Source organism: Archocentrus centrarchus, chromosome 8 (assembly GCF_007364275.1).
Source record: "Archocentrus centrarchus isolate MPI-CPG fArcCen1 chromosome 8, fArcCen1, whole genome shotgun sequence".
Taxonomy (NCBI): domain Eukaryota; kingdom Metazoa; phylum Chordata; class Actinopteri; order Cichliformes; family Cichlidae; genus Archocentrus; species Archocentrus centrarchus.
This window is the reverse complement of record NC_044353.1, coordinates 1680458-1698894: the sequence shown is the minus strand read 5'-3', so window position 1 is coordinate 1698894 and position 18437 is coordinate 1680458. Positions and strand designations below refer to the sequence as shown.

The 18437-nt window shown below is 49.0% G+C and overlaps 1 protein-coding gene across 1 annotated transcript; it reads left to right on the top strand.

Moving 5' to 3' along the window:
* The first annotated feature begins 1989 nt into the window (after window positions 1–1989).
* Window positions 1990–16998, top strand: med15 (mediator complex subunit 15). The gene is made up of 19 exons (XM_030735985.1): window positions 1990–2169; window positions 7399–7492; window positions 7956–8007; window positions 8362–8385; window positions 8552–8716; window positions 8919–9169; window positions 10754–10807; window positions 10862–11122; window positions 11593–11712; window positions 12237–12362; window positions 12580–12692; window positions 13181–13308; window positions 13769–13903; window positions 14896–14959; window positions 15381–15447; window positions 15585–15742; window positions 15820–15986; window positions 16147–16245; window positions 16717–16998. The coding sequence occupies exons 1-19, from the start codon at window positions 2102–2104 to the stop codon at window positions 16851–16853; spliced, it is 2283 nt and encodes a 760-aa protein (XP_030591845.1). The 5' UTR covers window positions 1990–2101; the 3' UTR covers window positions 16854–16998.
* The last annotated feature ends 1439 nt before the right edge of the window (window positions 16999–18437 follow it).

Genomic DNA, 18437 nt, shown 5'->3' with positions numbered 1-18437 from the left:
GTCTGACTTATTGGTGACGGCTGTACGAGCTAAGAGCATAAAATCCTAAATCTGAGTGTTGAGCTTTTATTTAAACAGGAATGTTAAAACATTCCCAACTGAGTCCTGATCCTGAATATATTCCCCGCTCTTCGGAGGGGATGTTCCTCTCTGCTGGGGGGAGTGGGTGGAAGTCGGGCTGATGGTCCTCACCGACAGAAACGTCGCCGCCCTGATGTTCGCTTTCCTGCTGTCAGTGAACCTGAAGAATACGGCTGAGCTTAATCAGAGCCACCGACCTGAGGAAGAGGAGGGTGGAGGCCTTCGACGGTGACGGCAGCTTCAGCTCGGTTCCACCTCTGACCCTTAATGTCAGCTGATTGTATCTGAATAAAGTTTAGTTTCCTGGTTGTTCGGCTCTTCATGTGTTTTAAATTCAGTGATTCCCGTCTGAGTCACGGCTACAGGCTGCGACCCTGAATGAACCTGTGATAGAAGCTACCTGCACTCAGGTGTTCCACTGCAGGACACTGAGCGGCAGGTTTTTTTTTTAGTGTTTTGGCTGCTGCCATGTTGGTGTTTTGGAGCCAGAATCAAAGTCACATTAGAGGGTGGAGCTTCATGCAGGGAGGTCAGGATGAGACACCTGAGCTGCAGGAGCTGGGTGTAGATCACAGACTGTATATAAAAGATGGATGTACCTGCCATGACATCACCCACTGCTTTTGGACTAATCATTTTAAACCCTCAGTGTGAGCATTTGGTGCTGGAGCCAGAAATGACCATATTTGGACACATTATCAGTGACTGCATCACCATCCACCTGTCAAAGAGGCCACACCCCTAATAATGCAAACTTTATTTAACCAGGTGAATTATTGAAACCTCCTCCCTGTACAGCTGTTATGAAGGGAAAATTATCCACAGAGACCAAACAGTTTCTGTATCAGGCTGCTGGAAACTTTTAACATGACTCACTGTGGCGCCAGAGATCGATGCTTGGTGCCCCCCTACTAAAATTATCTATAGTTATAATTTCATCTGTTTTTACAAGTGTTCTTACAGTCAAGAACTTCTCCCCAAAAATATTAAATTTCCTTTAGAATCACAAATCGAATAACTCGACCTGCAATAGAAACATATATAGGAGCATGTGTGAATAAAAAGCATTAGAACATTAAGACTGTATGTAGGCCCCAGTTTTTCAACAGAAGGACTGATAACAGCAGCAGTGATGATGATGGTGAAGAGCAAAGAGGCGGAGCTCAGGTACTGGGAAACAGCTGGAGGTCCTTCATCAACCACCTGCTCAGCAGGTGTCAATGTGAGGAAAGAACTTTGTAGCTGCTCCATCACCGCTGTTTGTTTCACAGAGAAAAGCTGCAGAAGGTAAAACCTGCAGATGAACTATTAACTTAGCGTGACACCATGTTTAAAATCAGGCTGACAGAAGCCGTCCTGCGTGGTTTCCTCCCCAGCAAAACTCTGACCTGCTCACTGAATCATTATGAACGTGTCACCATGAGGACGTCTGTTTTCTGCAGCAGGAAACGGTGCATCAAAGCTCAGCTCTGAGAGCTGTGATATGTTTGCTTTTCTTTTCTCCACACAGGAAGGTCAGATGGTGGATTCGAACCCAGGACCTTCGTGCTAACCACTGTGCCACCCTGTCTGATGTGTTGGCGTCTGCACCGTCCTGACCTCATCCACAGCAGGAAGACGGCAGCACATCCACATCGTGGCTGAGTGAATGTAGCACCGGTCTGATCCGGTTTTAAGTGAGGCTTTCATTGCATCCACGAGTCAGTGTGAGCCGCTGGTGGAGATGTTCCCAGCAGGAGAGGAGGTCATTCCCAGCTGTTCCCAACGTTGGTATTAATACTGATCAATACCAGTGTAATGAGATCAATACTTTAGCTTCAGTTTCTCACCTGTATGGGCCCTGTGCTCAGAGTGGCCGCTCCTGTTTTCCGCGGTGCAGTAAACATTCCGTCCAACAGGCGGCGGCAGCGTCTTCTGACGCAGCTGCAGCGGCCGCCATTATCCCCGGAGCAGAAGGAGGAAGAGCAGGAACGCATCTAGGAATTCCGCTAAAATCCTTCTGGAAAACCCGCTCTGCGCCATGGAAGTTCCCGGAGCGGACAGCGACTGGAGGAGCCCGCAGTTTCGACAGAAAGTCGTAGCTCAGATGTGAGAAAGTCTCCGTTTTCCTTTATAAACTCGCTGTTTCTGTTTGGGTTAGCCTCTCGAGCTAAGCTAAAAATGCGTCATGTCTGAGCGCGCGTAAAAAATACGTTAAATTAAGAAAAAAGAGTAAATAAACAGGTGAGCTCGGGTCCAAACACCCGGCAGGATACGGAGCAGCAACGGTCCGGACACCGTCTTTGGTCCGGCGCGGAGAAAACGAAGAAAATGAGGCTAAAAGAGAATTCCTGTCAGGCTTCATTGTTAGCATGATTAGCTGCTCACATCGCGGGTTTCATTCATTTTCACGTTCATCATCTGCGTGTTTGTTTTGGCTGGCATGGCGCGTACTGCTGATGGTGGGTCGTTTAACACAGGAAGTGTCGCCGGTTCGAGACTGGGAGGGGGTTGTGACCCTTGTCGGGATTACTGAGCTATATTTGCCGCGGGTTCCTTATTCTTATAATTATTATAATTATTCACGGAGGCCAGGAATACAGTACAAGTCCGTTTTTTTAATCAACCATTCAGAACCACAAACGTAACCATAACAACAGGAACAGTAGTCGATCACTGAGCATAGTGATCTTGACAGCTCAACATCATCGAGCACTGAGTGCTCGCTGGAAAATATCACAGAGGGGTTCCTCAGGAAGCCCATTAACCGCAGGCTGGTGTACGGCAGTGAGGCTTTATTAAAGGAAGTGTTGGTCCGGGAGGTGTGAGCTTCTCTGAGCCCATCAGGGCCGCTTCTGCTGCTTCCTCTCCTGGGCTGTATCCGGTTTAACCCGGCAGAGGGAGGGGACCGTACCTGCAGCTGTGTTCAGTCAGGTGTTAGTCCCGGAAAGTCTGCTCTGATCAGCGGTATTATGGGCTCTGCTTCATACACCCATGCTGTCTGAATTCAGTGGATGATTCTACTGTTGAAGCAGTAGAGCTCATCAGACGCAGCTCCCATCATGCAGTCCGCAGGGACTCTGATTAAGAGAGTAGACCCACTGCAAGCTTCTCCTGAAAGACCCACAGGTCTGTGTGAGGCCAGCATTTTATTCACTGGAACTACTCTACCCACAATCCATTCAAACCTGCAAACATCAGGGCAGTGAGAGCAAAGAGCTGTGTGGGTTTTTGCTTCTTTGACGAAGGTTACTGACGGTTTTGTCCACGTCTGCAGCCTTCATATTAAAATGTGTCTAAACTGTATGTGTTGCTAGGCAACCCAGCATCCTGCCATTGTTGTTTGGCTGAAACGATCCGCATCAGAAAACTCTGGAGTTTAATGGTTCCTGTAGATTATGGTGGATTACTGAGCTTTATTCCTCAGGTGTTCACAGCAGAGCGACTCCGTCCTGCTCTGATCTCACGGTCACAGCACCTGCAGGTGTTCCTCTGAATGTTCAGACACGGGGACAGCAAACTGGAATGAATGACGCGTCTCTGCTTTTAGGGAAAATGCTGAATCTGAGCTAAACTCAGCTGTTAAGATAAGATAAGATAAGATAGTGTTTATTTGTCACATGCACAGTTATACACAGTACAATGCACAGTGAAATGTATTTTGTACCTGCAACCTTATATACACACACATATAAATAAGAAGAATAAAAATAAAAAAAAGTAATTCACACTATACACTATACTCTATATACTATACACTATACACACTTTTTAAATTATAATATTTACATTGTGCAATAATGGTCCAGTTAGGGCTCAGAGTTGAGCAGACGGATGGCTTGTGGGTAAAAACTCTTCTTCAACCTTTCAGTCTTAGCCCTCAGGCAGCGGTAACGCCGGCCTGATGGGAGCAGGGAGAAGAGAGAGTGTCCGGGGTGGCTGGGCTGTTTTAGGATCTTCATGGCCCTCAGCCTGCACTGCTTGGTGTAAATGTCCTGCAGGTTGGGGAGGGTGGTTCTGATGGTCCGCTCAGCTGAACGAACCACCCTTTTTAGGGCCATGAAGTCCTGCTTGGTGCAGTTTCCCATCCAGGTGGTGATGCTCCCACGCATGATGCTCTCGATGGTGCAGGTGTAAAAGTTCCTGAGCACCTTGAGTGGGAGCTTGAAGTCTCTCAGCCGCCTGAGGAGGTAGAGACGCTGTCTGGCCTTCTTCACAGTGATGTTTATGTGATGAGTCCAGGACAGGTCCTGTGAGATGGTCACTCCCAGGTATTTGAAGGTGTCCACTCTTTCCACCTCAGCACCACTGATGACAAGTGGATGGTAGTCCCTCTGCTGCTTCCTGCTGAAGTCCACAATCAGTTCCTTTGTTTTGCTGACGTTGAGCAGGAGGTGGTTCTCCTGGCACCAGTTCTCCAGGCGGGAGACCTCTCTCCTGTAGGCTGTCTCCTCATTGTGAGAGATTAGTCCCACAACAGCAGTGTCGTCAGCAAACTTGATGATGACGTTGGACTCTGACGTGGCCTCGCAGTCATGGGTGTACAGTGAGTACAGCAGAGGGCTGAGCACACAGCCTTGGGGGGATCCAGTGTTGAGGGTGAGGGAGGAGGAGGTGAGGTGACCCACTCGTACCACCTGTGGTCTGCTGGTCAGGAAGCTGTGAACCCACCTGCACAGGGATGGGCCCAGGCCCAGGTCCAGCAGCTTAGAGACCAGCCTGGAGGGAACTATGGTGTTGAATGCTGAGCTGTAATCTACAAACAGCACTCTCACATAGTTCCCCTTACCAGTGTCTATGTGTGAAAGGGTCTTGTGGAGGAGGAAGGATATGGCGTCATCTGTGGATCTGTCTGGCCGGTATGCAAACTGTAGTGGGTCGAGGGTGGTGGGCAGTGAGGAGGTGATGAATGTCTTGATGAGTCTCTCAAAACACTTCATCACCACAGAGGTGAGCGCTATGGGCCTGAAGTCATTGGGGCTGCTGGGGTGGTTTCTTTGGGACAGGGACTATGATGGACTTTTTAAAGCAGGTGGGAATCACACACAGTTTCAGTGAGAGGTTGAATATCACTGTAAACACAGGTGCCAGCTGGTCAGCGCAGGTCTTAAGGACACGTCCACTAATACCGTCTGGTCCAGCCGCTTTCCTGGTGTTTACACGTCTAAACGCCCTCCTCACGTCGCGCTCCGTCACAGTGAGTGTCTCCGCCCCTCCGGCCGGGAGCGCAGCGGGCTGTCGGCTTCCCGACTCAAAGCACGCAAAGAAGATGTTGAGTTCATCAGCCAGAGAAGCGTCGGCACTCACCGGGTGTGTGTGTGGTGCTTTGTAGTCCGTAATGGTGCGTAGTCCCTGCCACAGTCCCCTGGAGTCAGACTGTTGTAGTTGCTGTTCCAGTCTGCGGCCGTAGCGATGTTTAGCCTCTTTCACCGCTCTGCGGACGTTGTATGATGCAACCTTGTAGTCCTCCATGTTCCCAGAGGCGAGGCCGGAGTTGTAGGCAACGGTGCGGGACCTCAGGGCGTCGCGGACAGATTTATCCACCCACGGCTTCTGGTTGGGAAAAGTCCTGATGGTCCTCCTAAGTGAAGTGTCTTCAACAACTTTCCCAATAAATCCCACAACAGTTTCCGTAAACTCCTCGATGTCTCCGCCCGCGCTGCTGCAAAACATGTCCCAGTCGGTTGAATCCAACGCACCCTGCAGTGCGGCCTCTGTTTGATCAGACCACCGTGTCACTTCTCTCACAGCAGGGGGTTCCTGCCTGAGCCGTTGTTTGTATTTCGGCATGAGAAGGACAGAGGTGTGGTCAGACTTCCCAAAAGGCGGAAGAGGCTTTGCTTTGTAGCCATCTTTGAATGGAGAGTAGCAGTGGTCTAGGGTCCTCTCTCCTCTGGTGGGGCAGTCGATGTGTTGAATCAATTCCGGTATCAGCTTTTTCAAGTTTGCACTGTTAAAGTCCCCGGCTACGATGAGAGCCGCATCACGCTGGTTAGCCTGATAGGTGGAAATAGCCTCATGTAGCTCGGATAGTGCAGTGTTTGTGTCCGCCTGAGGTGGAATATAGACGGCGCTGAAGATGACCGAAGTGAACTCGCGGGGCAGGTAGTGGGGACGGCATTTCAGGGTTAGGAGCTCCAGGTTAGGTGAACATGATTGTTTCAGAAGGACAACATTCCTACTGTCACACCAGTTGTTATTAATCATTAGGCACACACCTCCTCCTCTTGATTTTCCAGACTCACTCGTTCTGTCCGTGCGATGAACACTGAAGAACTCCGACGGCTGTACGGCGTGGTCCGGTATGAGGGGAGTCAGCCATGTCTCCGTGAGACAGATGATGTTGCAGTCCCTTATGTCCCTCTGAAACTGTATCCTGGCCCTGAGTTCGTCCAGCTTGTTATCCAGTGACTGGACATTAGCCAACAGGATGCTCGGCAGTGGCGTTTGGTGCGCTCTGCGCCTCAGCCTCTCTCTTACGCCGGCTCTTTTCCCTTGGGGCCTTGTCCGTGACCTGGGTCCTTTGTTTGAGCTGGCCCACTGGAAACGCTGGATCTCCCGAGGCCAAGTCGGGTCGGGAGAAAAAGGTGTCAGAATACAGCCAGAGTGCTGTATTCTGATATTAAAAAGAGTCTGTCTGTCATACGTGATATGACACAGAGCAGGCGGAGTTATAAAGTCCAAAATTAGAGCTAAACCTAATATATACAAACAAAGCGTAGGAGCAGGTACGACGGCTGCTGACCTCACCAGCGCCATCTTTGATGGTTTATTAATGTACACATTTGGTTCCTGGTGAGCTGAGCTTTACTTTCCTGATTCTGGTTCTTACTGCATGCTCTGATTTATGATGTGAGCTGTGTCAATAAAACCAGTCTTATATTCACAAATGAATAAATAAATGTGTGGGTGGGTGGGTGAATGATGGATGGGTGGATGCAGTGGTTGGATGATGGGTGGGTGGATGCAGAGTGGTTGGATGATGGGTGGGTGGATGCAGAGTGGTTGGATGATGGGTGGGTGGATGCAGAGTGGTTGGATGATGGGTGGGTGATGCAGTGGTTGGATGATGGGTGGGTGGATGCAGAGTGGTTGGATGATGGGTGGGTGGATGCAGAGTGGTTGGATGATGGATGGGTGATGCAGTGGTTGGATGATGGGTGGTTGGATGATGGATGGGTGGATGCAGAGTGGTTGGATGATGGATGGGTGGATGCAGAGTGGTTGGATGATGGATGGATGGATGCAGTGGGTAGATGATGGGTGGATGCAGAAAATAATAAAATGGCTGAAGCTGTCGGTGTGAGTGTGAAGTGACGATGAGTGTGGTTTCTGCAGTGAAGAGGCCATGAGGAAGGCGGGGACGGCGAACACCACGCACAAGTCGAGCACAGACATGGAGAACCACGTTTACATCAAAGCCAAATCCAGAGTGAGTCCCGCCCACCAACACGGCATCACCGTGGGTACTCTGCTCCCGTGGACAGGAAATAAAATCATTTGTCTGTAAAGTGAAATTTGTAATAATGTGAGCACCGATCTTTGGTGACAACTGGCCTCAAATCATGTTAGAAAGCTCCTATAAACTGTATTGATCGCTGATAGCGCCACCTGCTGTGTGGAGGTTTGAGTTACAAACCAAACAGAAAAATCAGAATATTTCGTATCAATCAGCAAACTTCATTAAACTGTAAACTAATAAGCCTGTGACAAAATGATCTTCCACAGCGTGTCCAGATGCTGTGAGCAGCTGCGTCTGGCTGATTGATCCTCCACACTCTGATCACTAATATTTTAATGTCGTGATGCTGTCAAAGAAAAATAACAGGCGTGGCGTTGCGTCGTTCAGTGAAACTTTGACGACTTCTTCATGACGTGTTCTCGTTTCTCTCCAGGATGAGTATTTATCTCTGGTGGCCCGGCTGATCATCCACTTCAGAGACATCCGTGAGTATCTGAAGAGCTCGTTCTGCCCCATTGATCTCAGATCAGTGACCAATCAGATTCATGCATTTGAACCGCTTTAATGATGCTGACTTTGGGACAGATTTAGTCGTCAGTTTGAGCAGGAAGTGTCGTTTGTGTCTTTGAAAGAAGCGATTTCTCTGTCAACAAATCCACAAACATATACCTTCAAATTTTGACGTATCCTGATCCAAACTACAATTATTATTCAAATTTTGAGATGATTGAAATTTGTAGGTGTTCTTGTTCAGACCTATACTATATTTTCCATACTGGGTCTGTTACTCAGGCCTGTTTCAGATGGTTGTGTGACTGATGCCTGTGTCCTCTTTGCAGATAAAAAGGCTATGGGAGGTTCAGGTAGGTGGCCTTGGCGTCCTCCTTCGGCCCCCTCTTCATTGTTTTTTTTTTCTTTGCTGTGTTCTGTCCTCTGCTGGACCGGTCTGTACCGGACTCATGCCGTTCATGATTTCTGCTGTGCATGTTGGAGCTGCTTAATATGGTCTGTTGTCTACCCTTCTGCTAGATCCCATGAATGCCCTGACTAACCTGACAGGGGTTGGAGGGGGTCCGGGCGCCATTGGCATGGGGCCTCGCCCCGCCGGTGCTCCAGTGGGTGGCATGGGGGCCATGGGGCCGATGCAGATAGGCCAGCATGCCATGGCAGGGGTGGCTGGAAACCCACAAGCCAGTGAGTGTTTCCTCCATGTGGTGTTTGCTGTAAATGCACATCTTCAGAGTGTTGTGGAGGCTGGCTGCATCTACATGGCACATTTTGGCATCAGAGCCGGCCTTATTTTCAGTCTCTGCTTTAGCACGGTGTGTGTTTGAGAGTCCAGAGCTGGCCTCGGGCGTCGGGTCAGTCCTTCATCTCCTCCTCTCTCCCTCCACAGTCGGTCCGGGCCAGATGCCCATGCAGCAGATGGTGCAAGCGCAGTCTCAGCAACCGAACGCCATGCAGTTCCAGCAGTTCCAGCAGGTGCAGCAGCAGAACGCCATGCAGCAGCAGCAGGTGCAGCAGCAGAATGCCATGCAGCAGCAGCAGCAGCAGTTCCAGGTGCAGCAGCAGCAGATGAGGGCGCAGCAGATGCAGCAGCTCCAGCAGCAGCAGGCGGTCCAGAACCAGCAGCAGCAGCAGAACCAGGTATAACCAGGTCACACACCCCTCTACAGCAGGACCTCTGCAGGGAGGTGGGATGAAAATCTAGGGCCAGGTTTTCAAAGGGTGGGGGGGCAAAAATCCACCAATAGGAGTCGAGCACTCTGTGGGTGATTTTCTAACATATGAACGCATACAGAGCGAGTGCAGGCAGTGTACCTGAGACTAGGGCTGGGCGATATATCAAGTTTTTAAAAAATATCGATGTATTTTTATGCACAATGTAAGACTATCGTTTATATGGATATAGTCTAGATCGTGCTACAATCATACTTGTAAATCCACCAGTTCACCTTTCTCTTCTCCCAGTTTGTGTCTGCACAGCTTCACGCTGCACCCCCCCCCTCTCCGCTTCACCTGTAAATCATGCAGGAAGTGACGGCATGGAGAAGTAAACAGACACGAAGTTATTGAAGAGGAGCTGTTAGTAAAAGGAAAAACAAGGCTCAGTTATTTGGAGATGGTTCAAAGTGTCAGATGAGCAGCAGAATAATGTATTCTGGCTAAAGGTCCGAGCGCTCATCTTTTCCATTATGCATACTGATGCTAATGCTAATGGGCTCGTCACTAGCTAACTGTTAGGATAGCGGCTGAAGTCCTCAGCTGGCGCAGCTAGCTAAAGGGAGTTTGTTCATTCAGTCTGTTTACATGTTGTATTACCTGGACAGAGTACTGGATGTACAGAAGTACACACAGGAGGAAGTACTTTGGTGAGCTTCACTGCAGACTGGCTTTTTAAAGAATCAGTCAGCCTTTTGCTGTTTATGCTCTGTATCTTTTCTGTTTACATTTTAATAGCACAGCTGTGAGTCTTTTTATAGAGGAAAAAAGCATTAATTTATTTGAGGAGCATTATTATCTAAATATGCCAATAGTTTATTTTTGAACAATTTCTCATGTACATCTACAGCTGAATGTTAGTAAAAGTGTCTGTGTGACATTTGGGACATGTAGCTTTGACTCTGAGGTGCCTTTTTGTTTATACCTTTGGGAAGAAAAAATATCCAGAAATATATCGTATATCACCATTCAGGTAAAAAAATTGAGATATTATTTTTGGTCCGTGTCCCTCAGCCCTACCTGAGAGTGTCACAGGCAGAGCGGCCACTGCTCAGCTCTCTGTTTGGATACATGTGCATGAATCAGTGAGCTCTTACAGACTGTAACAGCTGCCCTTTAGGAGCACCAAACTTTTACTGTCAGATCCTGAAAGATAATCAAGCTACTGTGCAGCAGGTGTAAATGTGCACCTGCCGTACGAGGCTGCAGGTGTTCAATAATTCAGAGGAGAGAATCTGACACTGCTCACAATGTAATCCTCAAAATCAGATCCATATTTGGATTCTCTGTGTTAAGTAAAATCCCAGGATTACTGAGGAGCAGAGAGACGTGGAGCTGAGCTCTGATTTAAAGGATGAAGATAAGTTATAGCACCGCGCTCACAGCTGTGAGCCATCCACCCCGACACCCCCACTCTGATGGCTGCAGGCAGTGTGGGAGATGCACACAGCCACAGACCCTCAGCTTTCCTCTGGTTGTTTATCAGTTGTGTTTGTCTGATGTCTGCAGATGCACCAGACAAGGCTGCAGCAGCAGCAGCTGCTGCAGCTCCAGCAGCAACATGCTCAGGCTCAGGCCCAGGCCCAGGCCCAGGCCCAGGCCCAGGCTCAGGCTCAGGCTCAGGCTCAGGCCCAAGCTCAGGCCCAAGCTCAGGCCCAAGCTCAGGCCCAAGCTCAGGCCCAGGCCCAGTCCATCCAGCAGATGGTGCAGCAGCAGGTCCAGGCTCAGCCTCAGCCAGGCCAGATGCCTCCTCACTCTCAGCAGCAGCAGCAGCCTGGCATGGTGCCCCAGTCTCTGGCCGGACAAATAACTTCTCAGCACGTTCCCATCAACTCTCTGAACCAGCAGCAGCAGCAACAGAGGCTGCAGGCCTTCCAGGTGAGACTGAGCTGCAGGTTTGTGTCTGTAACTCCGATTGAATCACAGCCACTCGGTGGATTACAGGGTTCCTGCGATCATTAAAAAGTCTCAAGTAAAAATCAAAGAAATAGTTTTTTTTTTTTAAGCTTGCCAATCATAATTTGTCTGATCACCCGTGGTCGCATGTACATATTTATAGGTGAAGACCCACAAGGGATCGCAGAAAGCACCGAATTAGATTTTAAAATGCAGCCGGAAACCTGGAATCATAATCTGAGTGAAAATAAATCAGCTGTGATTCAGGCTGTCGTTCCTTCTCTTGTGAGATCAGAGCAGCTCCAGATTTTACAGCTCAGTGCTCCCTCCCTCTGCTTGCATGCTTCGCCTCCTCTGTGTGTGTGTGTGTGTGTGTGTGTGTGTGTGTGTGTGTGTGTGTGTGTGTGTGTGTGTGTGTGTGTGTGTGTGTGTGTGTGTGTGTGTGTAAGCAGGCCCGTGCAGCCCTGCAGCAGCAGGTCCAGCAGGCGCAGGCAGCGCAGCAAGCTCAGCAGGCCGCAGCTCAGGCACAGCTCAATGCAGCCGCCGCCGCTGCAGCCGCCGTACCTGGGCAGGTGAGGACTCCGCCACAAACTCAGGTGCTTTGGGGTCATCAGGTCCGAATCAAATCACATGACACTGAATCAAGCACCTGTCACCTGTGGTGCTCGAATTGTTTAGATGATTAGACAGACAGGACGAAGTTATGGAGCAGATGATTGAGTACGCGAGCGACAGCAGGCTCACATTTACATCTCTAACGTCTCACTTGCTGGAATATTACACAAACACAGAGTTTTACCCGCACGTAACGCGACCGCTTCCACCTTCTTAATGAAAAAAGGTCGAAATAAGGTTGTCGAGTTCATCCAAACTCTCAGGGCCGATCAGCTGACCTTATGAACTGCCCGTCAGCACGTTCATGCAGCGTAGCTAAATTAACTGCAGTAACTATATTTAAATTGTCCTGCTGAAGTCCCAAAATGAACCTGCAGGAAAATCCAACCCCAATCCTCACAGGTGTAGAAAGATGACTTGCTCACCTGTCCCCTCTGCTCACCTGTGCCCTCTGCTTACCTGTGCTTTGTTTCTTCTGAAGCTGGCTCGTCCTGGGATGTCGATTCCAGCCCGGCTGCCTCGAGCACCTCCGAACACTTCCATTCCTCCTCAAAACACCACTGCCGCTGCAGCTGGCGTGGTGGGAGGGCAGGCGATGGCCCCACAGGTATTTATCCCTGGTCTGACCCCTGACCTTCACCTGCTCCTCCTCCTGCTTCTTTAGCCATTCAATCTCCAGCAGCTTCATGAGGTGGTTTCTTTTCCATCCAGGTGATGACCTCATGAAGCTGCATCACAAACAGAAACATGCGCTTGAAAGGCCTTCCGCTCTGTGATCTGATTGGCTAGTTTGCCTTCTCCTCTCTGTCCAATCACCTCCACAGGTACAGCAGATGATGTCATCACCCTCACCGGTGCAGGTCCCGACACCTCAGTCAATGCCGCCTCCTCCGCAGCCCTCACCCCAACCCCCGACCTCACAGCCAAATTCAGCCAGGTATGTCCAGTAAATAGACCCCATCGATCTCAGGATGAAACCCAGTCGGCCTTTCGATGAGGCGAGTTTAGATTTGCTTCGTGCGCTGCAACAAAAAACAACCTTTAACGCCCCAAACGCTCCGAGTCACTGACAGTTTTTCATTTGGTCTCAGATTTAAATGTGAGCAGTGTTAAGGTGGTCTTTATCCTGCTTTGAGATTTCAAAAATGTGTCTTTGGATTTTATTTAATATTTAATATGATACGTTCTTTGGTGGTGGTCAGACTCCAGCCTAACAGCATCACTGTTCGGCTCTTTTTAAAAAATCTAAAACGGTGTTTCTGATGTGTCCACGCAAGGCATACAAGCCTCTGGACAGCCTGAACTTCCTGTTCCCACGCGCTGCGTGGTCTCCCAGTAAGAATGGTCAGGTTTTGGATCTGAGGACAGGTGGTTTAGGTGTCTGGGAAAGTCGTCTTTTAAATGAGTTTTTACATCTCCCTGCAGCTCTGGTCCCACTCCCTCTCCGGGAGGTTTCCAGCCCAGTCCGTCCCCACAGCCCTCACCGAGCCCCGCCACCTCCAGAACCCCCCAGAACTACGGAGTCCCCTCCCCCGGGCCACTAAATACTCCAGGTAGTCCCACAAACACCTCATGGTTTTTTTTTCTTCCATTTGCTCTGTCTGTTGTGGAAAAATAAAGTGAGTCAAACTGATTTCCTGAGATTTAGTGAAAGAAACGTCTGTACATGGATCAGTTCAGCACAACAGGCTTCACACCGGACCTGATGCAGAACAAACAGCAGCTCTTTTATAGCGTGAGGATACAAACTTTGATCAGCTGTGGGGAGTTTTCTTTTCGCAGTCATGTCGGCAGCTCCCCAGTAACAGTCACAGAATGTGCCTCATGACCTTGAATGCAGCTTACAGTTAGCTACACACTCTTTGTACAGGAAGGTCACGCTCACACTCCAGCAGTACTTAGAGGGTTGATAAGCTTAAATACATTTTCCACTGCACGTCTGATTCCCCTCCTCAGTAACAACCACGCAGCTCCTGCTGAGTCTCACCAGCTTTTATTGTGAAAATCTTTCAGGGAACCCGAGCTCAGTGGTGAGCCCGGCGGGAGCGACGTCTCTGGAGGACCAGCAGTACATGGAGAAGCTCAAACAGCTCTCCAAGTACATCGAGCCGCTGCGCCGCATGATCAACAAAATCGACAAGAACGAAGGTGAGCTGCTCGCCACGCTGATGTAAACGGCGAGTCTAGAGCAGTGGAGCTTTTGCAGTTACTGCACACACACTGAGCTGAGTACAGTAATCCCTCGCTACTTCACGGTTCGCTTTTCACAGACTTGCTGTTTCACGGGTTTTCAGTTAATATTAGTGTAAAACATTTATTGAGGTATTTTCGCTGTTTCGCAGGTTTTTGCTGTACTGGTTCTTCACATGCGTAGTACGTGTTGTACAGTAATGTATATATTTGGTGTATAAGTGTGTGGGGAGGGTTTATAAAAACTTAAAATAGCGTATAACTACTAAAATAATGTATAAGTATTAAAATAAATATAGTGTCCCTACTTCCCGGATTTTCACTTATCGTGGGTGGTCCTGGAACGTAACACCCGCGATAAGTGAGGGATTACTGTATTAGAAACTTTTAGTCTGAACGTCCAGAACATACGTGACAGGAAGTGAGGAGGAGAATAGGTTTCACTTTAAACGCGAGTCATTGATGTCGATGTCCGCTGCCACACGCTAAAACAGGGCTCTAGCCAGAAATTTTTTTGTTTTAAGGTGGTTACAGGAAGAAGCTCTGCTGCTTTGGGCACTAGAAAAACATCTCCTTTCACTCCACCTGAGCTCAACGTCTCAGTAACGGCTCCGCCTCTTTGCGCTTGCTGTGTGCTAAATGCAGTGACAGCAGACCTGTGAAAGTGAAGGTGAAATCCTCAGCCCGGCGCAGCGTCTGGTAGCTAGCTAGAACACTGCTAAAACAAATGAGTCCAGCAGATTGATCATAAAGAAAAATGATTATGTTGTTATTATAACATTATTGATCACTTTAATTTTTGTAGATTCTTCATTTTCTGCTTCACTGTTGCTAAAATAACATGTTCTGCTTTTCTGTGTGGAAATGATCATAGTTAATGTTTGGTTATTCTCACTTTTTCATTAACTAATGGTGCAGGCTTGAAGTTCTGCTTGTTTCTTCTCTTTCAGACAGGAAGAAGGACCTGAGTAAGATGAAGAGCCTGCTGAACATCCTGACTGATCCCAACACCAGGTGGGATTATTTAACCCTTTCATTTTTGTCCTCACACGAAGGGCAGTGAGACATTAAATCACACGTGTTCAGAGTTCTCACTTCTGAAATCATCCCGGCTCTTAAGGCTGACGTCGTTAACCACCTCGGCCCAAATCCTTAAAAACAGTCCACATTCTTCCAGCTGTGGTAAAAAGAGGACCAAGTTTGTAGCTTCATGTGAACAGAGCTGGAAAAAAGCGGAGGCCGAGAAGGAGCTCGTGCGGCACATTAAAAAGACGACGCAGGAGACGAACGCGGTCACCACGTTGGCGAGGATTAGGCACAGGAAAACATGTCAGCCACGCCGACCTGCTGCACATCTCCAAGCTCACAGCAGAAGCTTCTTCTCCTCTCTTTGCACTTCCTAAGCTTCTTTTTTTTTTTGACCTCTGACCTGCAGGTGTCCTCTGAAGACGCTGCAGAAATGTGAGATCGCTTTGGAGAAACTGAAGAACGACATGGCCGTGGTAAGAAGAGCTTCTTCTGCTTCTCTGACTCATTTCTGCGGCCGTCTTTAGAGCCTGGTGTTCCTTAGAGGTTTGTAAAGATTTCAGAGGGAGGAGCCACTCTGATCTGAGGGTGTGTTCATTTCCTGTTCTTGCAGCCGACGCCCCCTCCCCCACCCGTGGCCACGAACAAACAGTACCTGTGCCAGCCGCTGCTGGACGCCGTCATGGCCAACATCCGCTCACCGGTCTTCAACCACTCTCTGTACCGATCCTTCGCCCCCGCCATGAGCGCGATCCATGGGCCGCCCATCACGTAGGCATCACCTCACACATTTAACTCACCGCCATTTACAGGTCAGAGGTCGTATTCACACCTTCCGTCCTCCTCAGGGGCCCGAACGTCTCCGGACGCAAGAGGAAGCACGAGGATGACGAGCGTCAGACGATCCCCAACATCCTGCAGGGCGAGGTGGCTCGCCTCGACGTCAAGTTCCTCGTCAATCTGGACCCTTCGTACTGCAGCAACAACGGCACCGTGCACCTCATCTGCAAACTGGGTGAGACTGCCACACACCCCCAGAGCTCCACACACACCAGTCTGATCCGAGAAATACCTGCCTGCATCCCCGCCCACACCCCCAACAACACACACACAATAAAACTTTATTCGTGTCTGTTCAGCGTTCTCCTTCCTGCTGGATGATTTTTGTTTTCCAGATGATAAAAACCTTCCCAGTGTTCCTCCGCTGCAGCTTAGCGTTCCTGCCGATTATCCCGACCAGAGTCCGTACTGGGCCGACGATGGAGAGCAATATGGTGAGACATGCCCACCCCCAGCATCTTTTCTCACCTGTTAGAGTGCCACGCTAGCAACGAGGAGTCACTGACAGATTTTTAAACATGAAAATTTATAAAGATCTGTCAATCAGAAAGAGGGATGGAGGAAGAGGAGGAGCCTGTTTGCACAGGTCCAGAATGAATCAGGCAGAGACGCTCGAAGCTCAAATCAGTCTGAATTCAGTTATTTTCATTCTGTCAGCAGCTCACCTTCTGTTTGTTAGGGGCAGCCAATCAGAAGGACGATAAAGAGGGGGGAGCTGAAAATTTAAAGGAGGATTATTTTGGGGGCAGGGTGGAGGTGGATGAACATAAACTAAAGTCAGAGTAGAAACGTTTCTATCAGACAGCTGTTTGTCATTTAAAAAGTGTTTGTTTTAAATGGATATCAGTAAACTGTGGGCCCATATAAGGACGTGGTGCTGACATCATGAGTCGTCTGTGTTTCAGGTGCAAACAGCTTCCTGCAGACGGTCCACAGAAACATGACGTCCAAACTGCTGCAGCTGCCCGACAAACACTCGGTGACCGAGCTGCTCAACACCTGGGCTCGCAGCGTCCAGCAGGCCTGCCTGTCTGCGGCCTGAGGCTCCGCCCACCTGTGGACATTACAGCCTGCTCCCCTTCCACACATGTAGGACTCTACTCCTCGTGCATGCTGGGTAAAAAAAAAAAAAAGTCACCTGTTTACCTGCAGATGACCCGTCATCAATCAGCTGTTGATGGTCTCAGAGCAGATTTTAGCTCAAACCCGTTTATCCTGATTTTTCTGCTGCTCCTCGAATGCATCACGAGTCTGGTTAGTTTAAATAAAGTTTTAGTTCCTGTTTTTGTATGTCTGTAAGTTTTTGTAATAAATAAAACATGTTCACTTCAGCAGAGTCTGTCTCATCCACTCAGCTGTTTCCTGTTTACCTGCAGCAGGTGTGAGGGGGTGAACACACAATACTGTGTGTGTGAGTGTGAGAGAGAGAGAGAGAGAGAGCAAACAGCTGCTGTATTAAAGTTTTCTTTTATTAAACCAGGAAAATCTTACAGGAGCGTCCTGGCCAAGAACGACAGTACGCTCAGCTGCACAAACTAGTAACACACAAATACACACAGCAGAGGAACAAGTGACAAAACACAAACCAACGATAACAAACAACAGCTGGAAAACCTGCAGGAAAACTCAGTGAGCGCTGATTCCAGGAGGAAGGAGCTGCAAATCCAAACACTTTCTCCAAAGTTAGTGTGAATGTTTGAGACGGATGAAGGAGTGACGGTCAGGAGGCGGAGCAGACCGAGAACAGCCTCATCAGTAACATCGGTGAGTTCATGGAATGACAGCAGACCTTCTGACCCGAGCCTTAAAGTTCAGAATAAACCTCGGTGCTCCTCGAGCACACAAGCCAGCAAATCTGAGGATGCGCGCGCCTGAGTTACATGACCATAAAGGACGGCCTGCAGAGTGAAGCCCAGCTCCAGCAGCTGAGTGTGAGTCCCTGCACAGATACTCAGCCTGAGCTGCTGCACGGTCAGGAGCTCCATCATCTGCAGAGGAGGCGATATTAGGACTGATACTGAGCACACCTGAACCCTGCCTTCAGTGGCAGGACTGATTCTTCTACCTGCACAGTAATAATAATGATACATGATTCTGCACTGACCAGTCTAAGGTCTTACACTCCAAAGCTTTGGCCTGATCAATAAAGTGCTCCATGGTGCTGCTCGCTGTCACTGAATCACTAAAATCGATCATTCTGAAGGCTGCCAGAGTCTTATTTACAGAGAGGGACTCGTTCAGCTGTTCACTAATGAGAGTTTCCAGGACTTTAACGAGCAGCAGTAACTGTTCAAAACTGAAGGAGCGCCACCTTTAGGTTATCTTTGCTGTCCAGAGAAAGATTCAAAGATCAGAGGAAGCAGCGGGAGAGTTTCCTCTGTGGGCCACGGAGGGAGCTCCGTGTTTATCATCACATCAGGATTTTAGTGTCTTACAGATTTTAAAGTGGTCACTGAGGCTGTGTGTATAAGAAAATGTTCAGCTTGGCTGCCTAAAGAGCAGCCAATCAGCTCATGGAGTAAAGCACGCATCATCTCCACCTTTAAATCCGATTGTTGCCTCAGTATTAATCCACGAGCGAAGCCTCGTTCAGAAAAACTGATCCATACGTTCATTCTGTGAATCC